We start from the raw sequence: 15,217 nt of genomic DNA on the forward strand, positions 1-15,217 counted from the left end.
ATCTTTTACTTAACCCAGCAGGAAAAAGAAGGGAGTAGTTAATCACTGATTAAAATGCCAGAAGAAAATCCTTTAGTTTTTAGAGGATCTGGGAAAGCAGTAGCCAAGTCAACTCAGTTTGAGTGATAGCCAGAAAGTGTGAGTTAGTTTAATTTGGGGCACCTGGAAAAACCAAACACCAACCCCTCCCGAAAACCCCAAACCATGTCTACATTTCATTTTTTCCCCCTGAGGAAAAATATTTCTACACTCTTCTAAATAGAGATGGGACTAAAACTATAACTTTAGCCTTTGTCAGTGTTTTATAAAAATTCATTTGGGCTGTAGCTGTGTTGAGTTTATCTTTTATTTTATATATATATTTTTTAGAGACGGGGTTTCTCCATGTTGGTCAGGCTGGTCTTGAACTCTCGACCCCAGGTGATTTGCCCACCTTGGCTTCCCAAAGTGCTGGGATTACAGGAATGAGCCACCGCGCCTGGACTGTGTTGCGTTTATCATAGCCAAATTAGAGTACACAATGTAAGAATTGTATACCAGTGACTATTTGCCTAGTAATAATCACACTACAAGGTTTTTTTTTTTTTTTTTAAGGATGATTTGCCTAATTCATCTGTAATTAGGGTAGCTGTTATGCAAATTATCACAAGCATCAAAGTTTTGTGACGAGGAATTATTTGCAAATATCAATTGATTAATTTATTTTTGAGACAGGGTTTCACTGTTGCCTGAGCTGGAGTGCACTGCAGTGCAGTGGCGCTGTCTCTGCTCACTACAACCTCTGCCTCCTGGGCTCAGATGCTCCTCCCACCTCAGCCTCCTGGGTAGCTGAGAGTACAGGCTTGTGCCACCACACCCAACTAATTTTTGTATTGTAGATATGAGGTTTCACCATGTTGCCCAGGCTGGTCTCAAACTCCTGGTCTCAAGTGATCCTACTATTTCGGCCTCCCAAAGAACTGAGATTACAGGTGTAAGCCACTGTGCCTGGTCCAAATATTTATGACGTGCAAAAGCTGTAGTAAATATTCCGCATAAGAATCCCATGAAGTAGGCAAGTAACATCCTCTTTTACCATGAAGACAACGGAAGACAGAAACAAAAGCTACTTGGGGAAATAGAATTTAACTAGGAGTCAGATGACATGGGTTTCGTTCCTAACCGACAAAAGTGTTTTGTTGAGCAAGTTACTTAATCCTGCTGGAATCTTTCTGGACTTCAGGTTTTTAATTTTTTTAATTTTAAAAATATGGGGTTGGTTAAATCACATGATCTCAGCTTGGGTTCATGCCCCACGGGGATAATCATGGACGGACTTCAGGAGATCTGGGAGATTTGAGATTTGTACACAAAATTTTGTGCCTTTACTTGTGTATGTGCATATACAACTGTTAACTAGAGAAACGGCCTCTGGCTTTCATTATATGCTCAAATACCTTCCCCCTACACCCAAATTAAAAGCTAGTAGAATGCATGATTTCTCAGGACCCTTATAGCATCAGTAATTTAGTATTCCCAAAAAATCACACTGGTGATTCCCAAAGGTCCTGAGAAATCATGCGTTTTGGGAATGACCCAAACGCACGATTTCTTAGGACTCTTGGGAATGAGAATATAGCAGAACCCTTATAGCATCAGTAATCTGGAATTTCCAAAAAAGCACAGTGGTGATTTAAAGCCATTTAACTGATCTCTAGAGTTCAGAAGTTCAGATAGGTATAGAATATCCTAAAGCTCTCTACAGGAGTTTGCTTCTGGGATGTTTCAGGATGCAATTGAGTGTGCTTTTGTGTGTGTCCATGGTCTTTTCAGATGCATGGGAGCATGGCGTTTCTCCTGTTCAATGTTGCCATCCTGTTCCCAACCAGTTCTCCAAATGGTGGCCAAAGTTACATAGCAGCAGTGATAGGAAAGCTGGGAGAGCCTGGTATAGAAAGAGAAAACAATGAGAGTGAAGGAGAAGGTCCAGGGAAGTGAGCAGCTTGCCCTGAATTTCCCTACTTGGAAAGTACTGTACTTGGCATTGCAGCATTCCACACCCTAAGTCTAGTGTTTAGCCAAATGTTTTACAATCTTGTTGCGAATTCTCTTTCTAAGGATTAACTATTGTGTTATCTCCCCATTTTTCAAATTGCATTTGCAATAATCCATCTTGCATAAGGTAGGCTGAACTGCCTTTGAGTACAACACCAAAGCTGTGAACCAGTAATTTATTGATGGGCAAAATTAGGGTGACACCATGGGACAATTAGCGCTAATCCATGAAACTTGGAAGCAAATTTGACCTAAGCCTTCATTCAATTCAAACTGGCTTTCAATTATTTGAGGTGTTCTCTGGGCACTTTCCTGTTTACTCACAGGCACAAAAGGCTTTGGCTAGTTACCACTTAGTGAAGGAAGCAAAACAGAGCTTTAATTTTTGGTTTTCTCAGAAGTGTCATTGTGAGACCTTTCACTTAATAGCTAACATTTATTGAACATTTAACATCTCCTTGGTATTCTTTTGAGTGCTTAGATTGCATTGTATATCCATATATTCATCGTAACAATCTTGTGAAGTAGTTTTTGTATTTCCCATTTAGCACATGGGAAAACAGAGACCCCAAGATATTAAGCAAATTGTTCGTGGTCCCAGAAGTATTAATATAAGGGAGGAACTGAAATTCAACTTTTGCCTGGTCTGCATTGCACCCATGTGAATAAGACATATTGTTGTATGTTTACTGTAGAAAGTACTAGATTTTTCCCCTCAAACTTACAATGTTGAGAGTCTGAACAAATTGGTTTGCTTACTCGTGAAGAGAAAAAGTTATGAAAATCCAATTTTTCTTTTCTAATTCATTATCTTTTCCTCCTTATAATCATGATGTTATGAGGTTCTTTCAACCAATTAAAATTTTGTTTCAAAAAAGTCACTGGACATTATACTACTAGGGAAATGCCTCTAAAGATCCTTTTTCAAAGATATGAACTATGGCTTTATGTAAGGGCTCAGCAGAGAGACATCCAAGTTGAGAAGGACAGGGGGCAGATAAAAATGAACCAGGCTGCTGTTTATCAAATGAAATAACAACTTGCTTTGAAGGAGATGTTTGATGTAGTATTATACATGCAATGAGAAGCAATTAACTGTGCTTAACAGTAGGTTACTGACCAATTTGTGCCTCCCGCCCCCGCTTCGTTACCGTGCTAAGTGTGATGTGGAAGACCAGGTAGTCTTGTGTGGGGATGGTAGAATTATATCAAATTGTAGATCATAAAATTTTGTTTAAAGGTGTGTAGCCAACTTTGAAAAGCTTGTTCTTTCCACCCTACTGGCAAAGACATTGGGTAGAAAATTTCTGTTCTCTCCTAGAACATCAGTCATGGGCCAATTTGCCTCTGTTGCCATTGCTATTCTTTTCAAAACATGATGAAATTTCTTGAAAGTGTAACCACGGAATTATAAATATGTATATTTTAGAGGAACGTATTCAGTGTTATACACTCACACATGCCATTCCGTAGATTATTCATTGATTGTCTGTTAGGAATTCGTGATTCAATATTGAAAGAGTTATTTAAGACTTATGAGTAACAAGAACGTTTCAGTTAAATGTGGGCTGCTAACAGCTTCCTAGGATCACTGTGCTTGGTTTGTTCAGGTATTGAAAGTGAATATCATTTCTAGGGCACTCTTTTTATTCTACTAAAGATAGATTTGTCTTTTCTAAGTTTCAAAGCATAAAGAAGGCAAAACTACTTCTTAATTTGCAGCTTTAGTATATTTTTCCTTTAATTTTTCCTTCTTTTCGCAAATTCAGCTGGTTCTAGGCAATGCAGAAGGCTGGCAATGGTAAGATAATAAAACTCTGGTTAAATGGCCAGAGACAGGGAGGCCAGTCTTCACCAAGCCCTGGTTCTGTCAGGAATAGCCCTCTGGATTTATTGAGCCTAAATTTAAACATTTAAATTCCTTCCTTTGGGAATCTCTTGAACCTCCTGCTGAAGGTTTGTTTTTCAGTGAAGATGTGCTTCACAACTATTTCTCTTCATTTTTGGTTGTGGATATAATAGATACTGTATTATAAATATGAAGACTTTTTAATCCAACTCCTGGTGGGTTTACTCAATGTCCTTGGTACTTATTTATATCATTTTAGAAAATATGAAAACAAACCCCCAAACCTTTATACTCCTACTCTGTTTGGATTCTGTCTTTTGAAGTATTTGTAGAAACTCATGATGTTTCTTCTTTGTTATTTGAACAAATACATTTTTGTTTTTTAAAATTGGCTTATGGTGGCATTAGAATGAACCTTGAATCAATAGTAAAGTGAGATTGATGGAGAGATCAGGCTTCACCACCCTGGGTTTACTTATCTGAAGGCTACAGAAGACAGGTGGCACAGAGAGATTGGCAGCAAATCTAACGACCAAAGCGTACGTTTCTGAGTTCTTCATAAAGCATTTCACCAGTGGAATTGAGGAGAGTAAATCTTCATCAGTGAAGTTACATCAGAACTTTTGAGAGTCCAGTTCTCCTCCCAGCCTAGTTTATAAAGCTGGAGATGTGCCATATGCTGTTGGTCTAGATAGTTGCAGAGGACTACCTCATCTGAGCTGGGAGTACCTCCTTAATCTTGAAGTATTAGAATATAAGCTACAACCACAGTGTGTGGTATGGCACAGTGCGCTCAGGCATGAACATGACCCTAATTTCCCACCCTCAGCTTCCCCAGGCTAACAGTTTGTTCCCAGAACTTTCTTGAAAATGATTTTCTTGTCCGGATGCCTTTGGGAGTCGTGGTAACAGGCACTCAGACTTGCAGTGAGAAAACACAGTTGATGCAGGTCTGAAATTAAGTGCTGTTCACGATTCTGTTACCCCAGGTGGCAATTTATTAAGTTAAATAAAACTCCAATTCAATTAGGTATCAACATGGGAAAATATTAACTTACTTCATTTTCCTGTTGGAAACTTAAGGAGTATTAGACGTTGATGTTTTGAGGAAGTTCAAACAGCTTTTCTTATCAGTATCTTGCAACAATGGCGAGAGAAGATAAAACTGTTCTCAGACAAATGCTTGGATGAACACCAAAACGTTTCAGCAAATCCCTTGGCAAAGGATTTGCTAAATTGGACTCTCCTGCCCCAGAAAAGAGAAATCTTTTCCTCCCCTCTTCAATAATCTGACTTTAAAAATGACAATTAAGTTGCAAAATTGTTAACATTGTTCTGTAAGGAAATCAAGTCTCATCTTTTCTTAGACAAGCTGGCCTCCTGGAACAAGCCACATCTTCCTGCCCTGGACTGCAGGAAGGAGATATTACTTCCATCTCGAGTGATAGCTTGTCGAAATTAGAATCAAACTTTAAAATGAGCTGAAACTTTTTGCTTCCACTTTAGAGTTTTCCTGATTCTCTGTGCTTCCAAATGTGGAGTTTCTACCTCTAGTGAGCAATTATTTTGGTCTCCTTGACTGTGCTGTGAATCCCACGAGGACAAGGCAGGAAGCTACAGGAGTGCAGGGACTCTACTTTCTTTCCTTCATATCCTTCCAACCCCAAGCACCGTGCTTTCTTCCATATTAAGTTTCAATGGGTGGCTCGCACCTGTAACCCCAGCACTGGGAGGCTGAGGTGGGAGGATTACCTGAGATCAGGAGTTTGAGACCAGCCTAACCAACATGGGGAAACCCCGTCTCTACTAAAAATACAAAAATTAGCTGAGTGTGGTGGTGGGCGCATGTAATCCCAGCTACTCAGGAGGCTGAGGGAGGAATCGCTTGAACCTGGGAGGCGGAGGTTGCAGTGAACTGAGATCGCACCATTGCACTCCAGCCTAGAGTGCAATGGAGACTCTGTCTTAAAAAAAATAAAGTTTCAATAAACTTTTGGTGTAGGAATTTGAATATCTTTAATTGGTAGAAATCCTCTCTCATTTGGGGGGAAACATCATGTGTGCCTCGTGGAAAAATCACTCCAAGTCCAACATTTAAACTCTGTAGGAGTTGGGCAGGAGCATGGGACCCATTAAAGGCGTTATGTCACAGCTTCTCAACATTTTAGATGTTTCTTGCTGCCCTGATTGCCCTTTCTCTCCATTGACTCATACAAAATACTTGGGCTTTGAATTCCTTGAGGTCATTTTATTACACTGTATCAGGCTTTTCTGAATGCACCTGGCTGGCATAGTGCTTGACACAGGGTATTCTAGGAGCCTAAAGCCGTTGTTGAAAGAAGTAAGGCAAAAATAAATTATTTTAGATTAAAAAAGGCTTTCATTTCTTGAAACACTTACCTCTTTGGCATTTATTTCCACTGAGATCAGTGCAATATCTCATATTTTAGAAGAGATGAAAAAACTGCTCCACTTATCCTTTCTTCAATCTATATGACCATCCAGAAGCTATACCCATAGTGACCACAGAAATACAGAGATAGACTAATAAGAATATAAGATATAAGTCTTGATGTAATAGGCAAGGCCAAATTTAGGACATGTGTCATGCAGGGGTCACAGAGGCTCATGTATCCTCCTCGGAAGTCTGTCTACATGCAGGTGGGTGGGTGTTGAGGGTAGGGAGAGGAGCTCAGTGATTCCTACCCATAGCCATCACAAGGTAGATGGGGGCTGTTGTTGCAAGACCATGGAGGATCCCTGAAGCCCCTCTACTGACCTTGGACACTAAACACTTCTTTCACCCCGACAGTTCACCCAAACAACACAGAAGGCAGAGAACTCTTGCATCTATTTGCCCTGTCAGTAAGGGGCCTTTAATCTGTTTTAGCATGAAAAATTCATGAAGAATGTACTATTATTTCATCAGTGAAATCCTTAAATTTTAAATTAAATCCATAGGTCTGGTTTAGCAACCGCCGTGCAAGATGGAGGAAGCAAGCTGGGGCCAATCAACTGATGGCTTTCAACCATCTCATTCCGGGGGGGTTCCCTCCCACTGCCATGCCGACCCTGCCAACATACCAGCTGTCGGAGACCTCTTACCAGCCCACATCTATTCCACAAGGTATAGAGGAAGAGTCAAGGAAATTAAAAAGTAACTTTCAGGCAATTTCTCTGATGGATATTTTATACAAGTGAATCCTTCTGCAGTGCTGACGTCCGTGTTGTTTGTATGTTAATTATAATACATCAGGTTGTCCTGAAAGTACCTGTCACATTTCAGAAACATAGTTTGTTCTGTGATGTATCTGAATATCTCTAGATAAACTGTGCTGTAATATAATTCCATGGCAGTATTTTAAAACAAAACAACCTTCCTAAATAACCATGGGATTTGCTTTTCTTCTGTTAAAATTTTACCTCTACATTTTACTACAGTTTGCAACTAATTGGATTTCTATGATGCTTACTAACTGTAGGAATAATAGAAGGAAGGTGAATTTTGACAAAGTCATTATTTGTTAGCACACAGAGGTGAATGGGATAATGTTAAATTCTAAGACCCAGTTATTTTGGATTATGAAAGAGCATTCCAGGCATTTGAAACTATATTATTGCACAACTATTTAGGTGCCTTAAAAGTACATTAGATGAGAAATTTGAGACTTGCTGACCTCACATTAGTTGATTATCATATTGATGAATAACATTCACTACCAAAATATACTTGTTAGCATTGCTAATATGATTTCTGCATTTGTATTCTGGGTAGGCATGTCGTGAGAGTATATATGTTACTTGCAAATGTGTGCAGAGATAATATGACTGTATCTGTTATGAGTGATTCTACACCTGCATGTTAAGAAATGCAGTTTGAAGTGAACATTTGATTTGACCAATAGATGCTCCTGATGGCTTGGTGGCTGATGAACTTTTGCACTGAATTTTCTCTGCTGGCCTATAAGAAAACATGACAGTTGACAACCTTTTTCATTTCAGCCGTGTCGGATCCCAGCAGCACGGTTCACAGACCTCAACCGCTTCCTCCGAGCACAGTACACCAAAGCACGATTCCTTCCAACCCAGACAGCAGCTCTGCCTACTGCCTCCCCAGCACCAGGCATGGATTTTCCAGCTATACAGACAGCTTTGTGCCTCCGTCGGGGCCCTCCAACCCCATGAACCCCACCATTGGCAATGGCCTTTCACCTCAGGTCAGTCCCGTGTTTCTAGACAGATGATTTGCTGTATACCAGAACCAAATACTCGATTCCCTGAGGCAGTAGTGTAATGAATTGCCAAATTTAAACCATAATGTATTCTTTATACAAGCCACATGATTTCAGTTTTCTAGTTTCCTTTCTCTCCACCCTTCCTACTGGCTGCATCAAAAGTTGTAGCTTAGACTTAAAATTCAAGTGATTTTTGATATTATCTTGGAGACTTTATGTTAATATTTAGTTGTGAAGGTGTTTGCCATGTTTTGTCTTCTCCATCCTAGTTCTGGACTTTGGTTAAGAAGCTTGCAAACAGTGGGAGGTTTTTTGTTTTATTTTTTGTTTTAAATTGTGTTTGGTCAGCTGATGAGGTTTCAAGCAAAAGTACCTTGTAAGGAAACACTAAAGATTTGACAAAACAATCAGGAAGCAAACAATTCCTGTGGAGAGAGACCCAGATGATGACTATGAACTCTGGAAGAAATGAGTTATAAATGCCCAAATTAGGGGAATTACTGCTCTTTGGGACTATATAAATATTTGAATGTTGTAATTGTTTTTCTAATTTGCATTGGACTGTGAGCTTTTCTTGGGAGATCATATTAATAAATTGCCTTGATAATTGCATGTGAGAGGGTTGGTTAAATTTCCTACATGTGACATCTGTCTGAGGTTGACATTATTAGCAGTTGTTTAAATACAGATTCCTTGATTTTATTAGAGAGTGCTTGGCCCAGGTGGTGAGGATAGCTGCCCACTAAATTTGGAGAAATGTCACAAGGGGTTCCAATCTATAATTGCAATCGAGAATCTCTTCAGAGAGTTTGAAACAGCTTTATCTGTTCTCAACCCCCTTTCTCCTCTTGGTGGTTAGAAAAACAGAAAGAAGCTCAGAATGACACAAATGAAAAGTGAAAAGACAATTATACCCAATTACACACTAATCACCGACTATCACCGCTGCCTAAGCACCGAGAGGGCATTCTAATAGGCAGAAAATGAGATTTTAATGGCACAAAGGGTGGCCAAAATAACAACTCCTATATCTTTGCCTTCTTCGTTTTCTTCAACTTGTGGTGTGTGTCTTGGGAGTGGAGTTCCTGGGCTCTGCACGACGGTGATAACTCTGAGCAGCTGAAAAGTTCAAAGCCGGAGGAGTTGAAAAGAATGGATAGCAAAGGCAATGAAATAAACATTTCCGCCTAAAGGCAAAAGTTCATAAATCCTTTTTTGTAACAGTAAATGTAATTAAGTTTCATAGATTCCTATAGCACATCCTGGGATTAAAAAAAAATGAGGTGGCTTTAAACCTCAGCTGAAAAATAACAACACGGAAACAATAAAAGTGCTTCCTACAGGACTTGAATACATTTTGTTTCCAAGTACTGGCATTCGTGAGTGTGATTTCTGCATGAAAATCATGGACTTACATTGAAGAGTCATCCTTAAAATGCCCAGATTCATAGCATATAAGCTTCTTCCACAACTTAGAAGTAGCATTAGAAGTACTTATCTCTGTGATTTTTTTTTAACGTTTGTAGTTTTGGGGTCATAGCAAAGCTTATTATGAACGTGATTTTGTTGAAAGTTTTAATAAAAGTAAACTCCCACCCTAGCTGCTTCTGTAAAGTGAGATCCAGGATTCCATTGGCATTTCCGAGTATCTTATTTATTCAACAGTAATAAAAGTAACATGAACCTGTATTCTATAAGTGAAACTTGTAGTTTCTTGTATAAGTGTATTATCTTGTGTGTTATGATGTGTATTCTTTTGTATTATATAAGTATTACATAAGTAGAACTGCTAGAACTTGATCTCTTAACTATTAATCCTTGACTTCAAGAAGCCTGGCTATGATTCTGGAGTTGATGGTAGGGTGGAATCATTCTAATACTAAGCAACGGAAAATTCCATAGGCAATTTTTTTTCCTGTATTTCTTTACTACATCTTACATATTATGCTAATTCCTTGTTACATTGCAATACGCAGGGTATTTTGCATTTCTACCATACATTTCTACCTCAAACCACCACTAGGAATTTATGTTGCCTTGTTTTTTGTGGCAACCCCGCTGAGTTAGAAAAGAGACAAATAATATGAAGTTTCTCCTTATTTCCTCAGGCAAAGTTAGAGAACAAAGGACCATGAGTCAATCATATCTTGGCAAACATATTTATGAAACAATGGAGTAGGGGAATTGGATTCAAACTTGGATTTCTGTAACCATTGGGCTATATCACCTCTCTGTAATGACTCTATTTAAACAAGAGGTGCCTACACTACTTTTGGTTGCCTGGCTTTCTTAAAAATATTTTAAAGAAAAATGGGAAGCAGAGAGCTCATGTCTAACACCTTGGTTTACCCGTTAACTCCAGAAGAGGCTAGAGAAAGACTGGTGACCTATAAGTCACTGCTTATCATAGAATACTTATTAATATATTGGATCATATAACACAGACAGTGTTGTGCTAACTAATAGTAACTGCTAGCATTGTGATGACCATTTCTTATCTTCCTCGCTACTTACTCTTCTACCTCCTCTACTGAAGTTTGGTTATCTAATATGCAGAAAAATCAACTGAGGCACAAAATGATTGTCACCTTCTGCCGGCCAAAGGAATGAGAGGGAGGGAATTGGGACTAGAATCTACAATTCCTGGTTCCTGGTCTAGGACCTTGTCCATTTTAGTCCATAGTTGAATGAAGAGAAAACAAGTTTTATGAAAAAACACATGCAGGGGGTTTTAGTCATATTATAAAATAATTTAGCAGAGACTAGTTTTTTTTTTTTTAATTTTCTGTTCACGTTAATTTCAGCTCTTTTTGCTAAGCTTAATTTCCATCAATCTTTTATCTTCTTCCCGTAATAAAAGCACTGGATGTTCACTGTAGAGAAATGAAAAAATTGCTTAAAAAGTGTCGGTGAAGTAGGAAAAAAAATACCCCAGGGAAACTACCATGAATATTTTTGCATATTGCCTTCTAGCTCTTTTAGGGTCTTATGCCTCTTTTAGAAACATAATTGAGAAAGTAGAAAGTAACATATACAACTTTGCATCTTGCCTTTCTCTGTTTTTACATGTCCTCATACACCTTTTGTTACCTGTCAATTTAAGGCAAATTGGATACAGTTTTTTGAGTCATTATGGTCAATTCACTATACATCTCTCTGGTGGACGCTATTTGACACGTTAAAAATATTTGTGCATTTTATTTGGCCTTTTCCCTAGGGTCATTGAAATTGATGTATTGTTTGCCATCCACACTTGGAAATTGTGAGCTAGAGTGTGTGTGAACCACTGTAGCATGGGCTTTCTAGTTTCTTGTCAAGGAATTAATAGACACTATAAGGATAGCCAAAGCATTTCTCTTTTTTGTTTTCTTTCTCTCTCTGTGTACATTAGTTGGTTTTTGTTTTGTGTCTCTAACATATCTATTCCCCCGAGCAAAGGCTGGCATTTAGAACCATTTGCCAAATGGTGAATCATAGATGCCCTCAGTCCTTTCCTCAGAGAAGGTCTCAGCTTCATGAGGGGCTGGTGTGAAACAGTATCTCAGGGAGGTCACACCTGTCCAGATGGTCAGAGCTTGACAATGGATTGATCTGTATTTGCAACAGCTTACATTTCAGAACACCAACAGCAACGTTTAGAAACTCTGATGTTATTCCTTTTCAAGTTGCTGAAAGGGTCTGTGCATTGCTTAATCACTGGCAAGTTTTTCTTGTTCTGAGGGAATCAGCAACAATATCTGGGGAATATTATCAATTTTACTTATTGGAAAACTGAGGCCAAGGCAACATAATCATCTAAATGATGGAGTGCGTTAGTGGCAGGGTTAAGAGCCAACGCTATCTCTTGTCCAGTTCTTACTAGTTCTCCTGTGAACACAAATTACACATGTTAGTGGCTGGTCGCCAAGAGGAAGCATAATGTGGTAAGAAGTTTCCCAAGGGCTGCCCCAGTGATATTCGACTGAATTTTCCTGCTTGCATGGTTGAATGGTTTCACAAATGGTGGGCTTGGTTTCACATTCCATCAAAGGCTGGATGTGTCAGGGAACTTAAGGCGAGATTTTCAGTGATGGGTGAGAGGGTGGAGAGAGGCTAATGACCTCAAAATTTTCTACCATCTCTGGATAGCTGTTTGAACTGCATAACCTTTTTGGAGATGGGGCTTATAATGAATGACAAAATACCCCTTGGGAAGGAAAGAGTTTAACTCACTGCAAGAAGGGCCTTCTTCTGTAGCACCATCTACCTGAAAGTTTTTGTTCTGTTGATGTGAGGACAATATAGTACATGCGGCAACACAGACCATTTATTTCCCCTCCATCCCCAGAGAGCATATTACCAGCACCTTCCTACACATGCAGGAGGAAAAAAGAATGCTGCCTTGGAATACAGAGTGCCAAGGAAGTACTACCATATGCTCAAGATGTGAGGCTAATTAACATTTGGCCCATGTTCTTCCAATTAACTTTTCTTTGCAAGAAATACTACCCTCACTGCTCCCCCACCCCCAAGACACACATAGCCAAACCCCCAAAACAAGAGCAATTAAATTAACAAACTTGTATCATTTCATACCTCATCTCCCACCCCGCTTCTACAAACTCCACAGTTCTTCGGTAACAGTTTCTAAAGATTTCCTGAGTGAAATACAGTATCAATGGGTTACACGGTTTCTAGGACGCTTTTCTCTTGTTTTGTAGTATACGAAATGGGCCAACTTGGCTGCATTTAGGGTTCATCAACCATTGCAAATGATTCTTCAAATGTTTTGGGTTTGGTAAAACCTAAAACACATTTTTGCCAAGCACTTTTCCTCCTTAATTTTTCAAACTGTGTATTTTAGGGAAAATTTGATCCATATGGTTTTGATTCATTTACTCTTATATCATTGACATTTTTTTCCCTATGAAGACATTTGATATCCAAGAAGCTTTCTGAGCCTTCCTACATTCATTTTAAGCATTTTCCTCCCTAAAAAGAGGAAGTTCTGTTGTAACCTCAGAGCCCATAAATTTTGAGTACCTCTCAATTCAGCAATACTTAAAAATACATTTGGTATAAATCTGGATTATTATGAACACATTATATGTTTAGAGCAGATGGGCAGATTTTAGTTTCTGGTTTACGAGTGAAACCAATGACAAAATAAGAAAATAGGCTTAAATTACAAAAAACGTTATGTTTTAGAGAACTTTTAACTGTTATTAATAAATCCCCATGGTAAGAACTATGCTCTGAGGCCTCATTTCAAATTTTGTCCAGGTCTTGGGTAGGATGTAATTGAATAACCAGTACACCTGTCCTATTTCATGGATAATCTACTGGGGAAAGAAAAAATTCTCGTAAAGATTTGTGTACCGGGCTTGAAAATGCCTGAATGTTTGCCTACCACTCAGCACCACTCAGGAACAAAGAGGAGGTCTGCAGATCTCATCAAGTTTATCCACCATTCATCTAGTAAGTCCGGCTGAATCATCACAGCCTTGTGGTGATGAGATACTGTCTCTGAAACAGGCACAGAAAGAGCAGATAGCTCTTTACATAACGAGACTGTGGTTAATGGCATAAAATGCCAGGATCAACTTTTTGTTCTTATTCACATTTTACAAAAGCAAACCTTTAACTCTCCCACCCATCCAGTTGCTTTTAAAGCATAATATTAAAATTGAGATTATTAGTGTGTAATGTATGTAAATTGCATATTTGGTGTCAGCTACGCCTATTAGGAAGCTTCTTCGTTTCATGCATATATGTATTAGACTATAGTGGTTCCATTTCAAATTAGATTTCAATTGTTCAGCACACTTCCTTTTGACAAACATTTGTTAATCCTGAAACTTATTAGGAAAAAGCATATAAGTGTTAATATGTGTACACAAAACTCAAGACTGCTTTTGATTTCGCTTGTCATTTTTGGGACCACAATGCTAAGAGTGATCTCAAATTCTTTAGCTGCCAAAGCAAAATGATAGCTGTTTGCTCATCCAAGGGGTAAGGGGACTTGTTATGTGGAAGGGATATAGTCATTAAAAATTGTTACAGTGGGTACTTCTCTGTTTCATTTGTTGCTGTGAAAATCTTTCCCACTGTGGTCTGGTAATTCCTTGCCTTCCTTGTGCTGTTGTTACAGGTCAAAGCAAAAAGTTTCACCCTGGTAGTACAGCCAGCTTCTATTTCAAGATAGCTAATTTTTTTGGGATGCATTTGGGTGTACGTCCAAAAGCTACTTAATGCTAGTCTTGTTGATAGGCCATTCATTTTGTCTGTTTCACACACTGGTTGCAAAGTCCATGCCCTCGACCTACCTTATCATTGTGAAGCAGGCTTTCATCAGACAAGCAGGTAGCCTGCCACCAACCTATTTCCCAGTGGAAGGGCTTTCTTCCCTTTACGCTTTCCAGGAATTCATCTGCAGAAGAAAAAGGAGTGATTTTGATTAAAGAAATTTGTTGGGTGTCAAACAAATCTGGGGGCAGAGAGATATTTTTTTGCAAAAGTGGCAGCCTCTCAAAGGCTTGAACCTCTTTCTGTTTCTTTTCTAAAGCAGTTTGTGAGCTGATTGCCAGAGCTTCAGAAGCCTCCATGTTTATGAAGGCTCAAGAATGTTTATGATCATAAACAAGCTCATTTCAGCTATACCAGAATAACGGCTGGCCATTTGCAGGTTTCCATTCTGCCATGTTAGGTTTTTGAGATGTTGTGCTCCTAGATGAAAACATTGCTGTTAATCCATTTGTTGAATCAATGCAGGCTGTACTTGACCTGGTACTTTTGGTTTTTTTCTAAGTCTGTGGTTGCTACGCTTAAAGAGTATGAGGAGAGCCCTGGTTTATGTCAGCTCCAGTCATAGCCTCTTGAATTAGTTAAATTTGGAGAATTGTGAGAGAGACAATTGCTTGGCCAAAATCTCCTTTTTAAAGAAAGGGAGAACGCAGCAGCCAGTGACTGAATCTTACATCATGTCACTGAAAGGAGCCACAAGAAACCCTTTCCTGCTGAATTAATTATTTTTGTGTCTGCTGAGTGGATTTAAATAGAAATTCTGTCAGCTGTGTTCTCCTGTACATTGGAAAAATCAAATGCAATAACCTTATGTTTT

The 15,217-nt window shown here is 38.9% G+C and overlaps 1 protein-coding gene across 2 annotated transcripts in view; it reads left to right on the forward strand.

Moving 5' to 3' along the window:
• PAX3 (paired box 3) overlaps positions 1-15,217 on the forward strand; it is a 98,308-nt gene that overhangs the window by 70,071 nt on the left and 13,020 nt on the right. For both annotated transcript variants that reach the window (XM_032278044.1, XM_032278045.1), the window contains exons 6-7: positions 6,845-7,010; positions 7,886-8,100. In XM_032278044.1, coding sequence (XP_032133935.1) covers positions 6,845-7,010; positions 7,886-8,100 — 381 coding nt within the window. The remainder of the gene's footprint in view (positions 1-6,844; positions 7,011-7,885; positions 8,101-15,217) is intronic.

Source organism: Sapajus apella, unplaced genomic scaffold (assembly GCF_009761245.1).
Source record: "Sapajus apella isolate SASKATOON/1434 unplaced genomic scaffold, GSC_monkey_1.0 scaffold10, whole genome shotgun sequence".
Classification (NCBI taxonomy): Eukaryota; Metazoa; Chordata; class Mammalia; order Primates; family Cebidae; genus Sapajus; species Sapajus apella.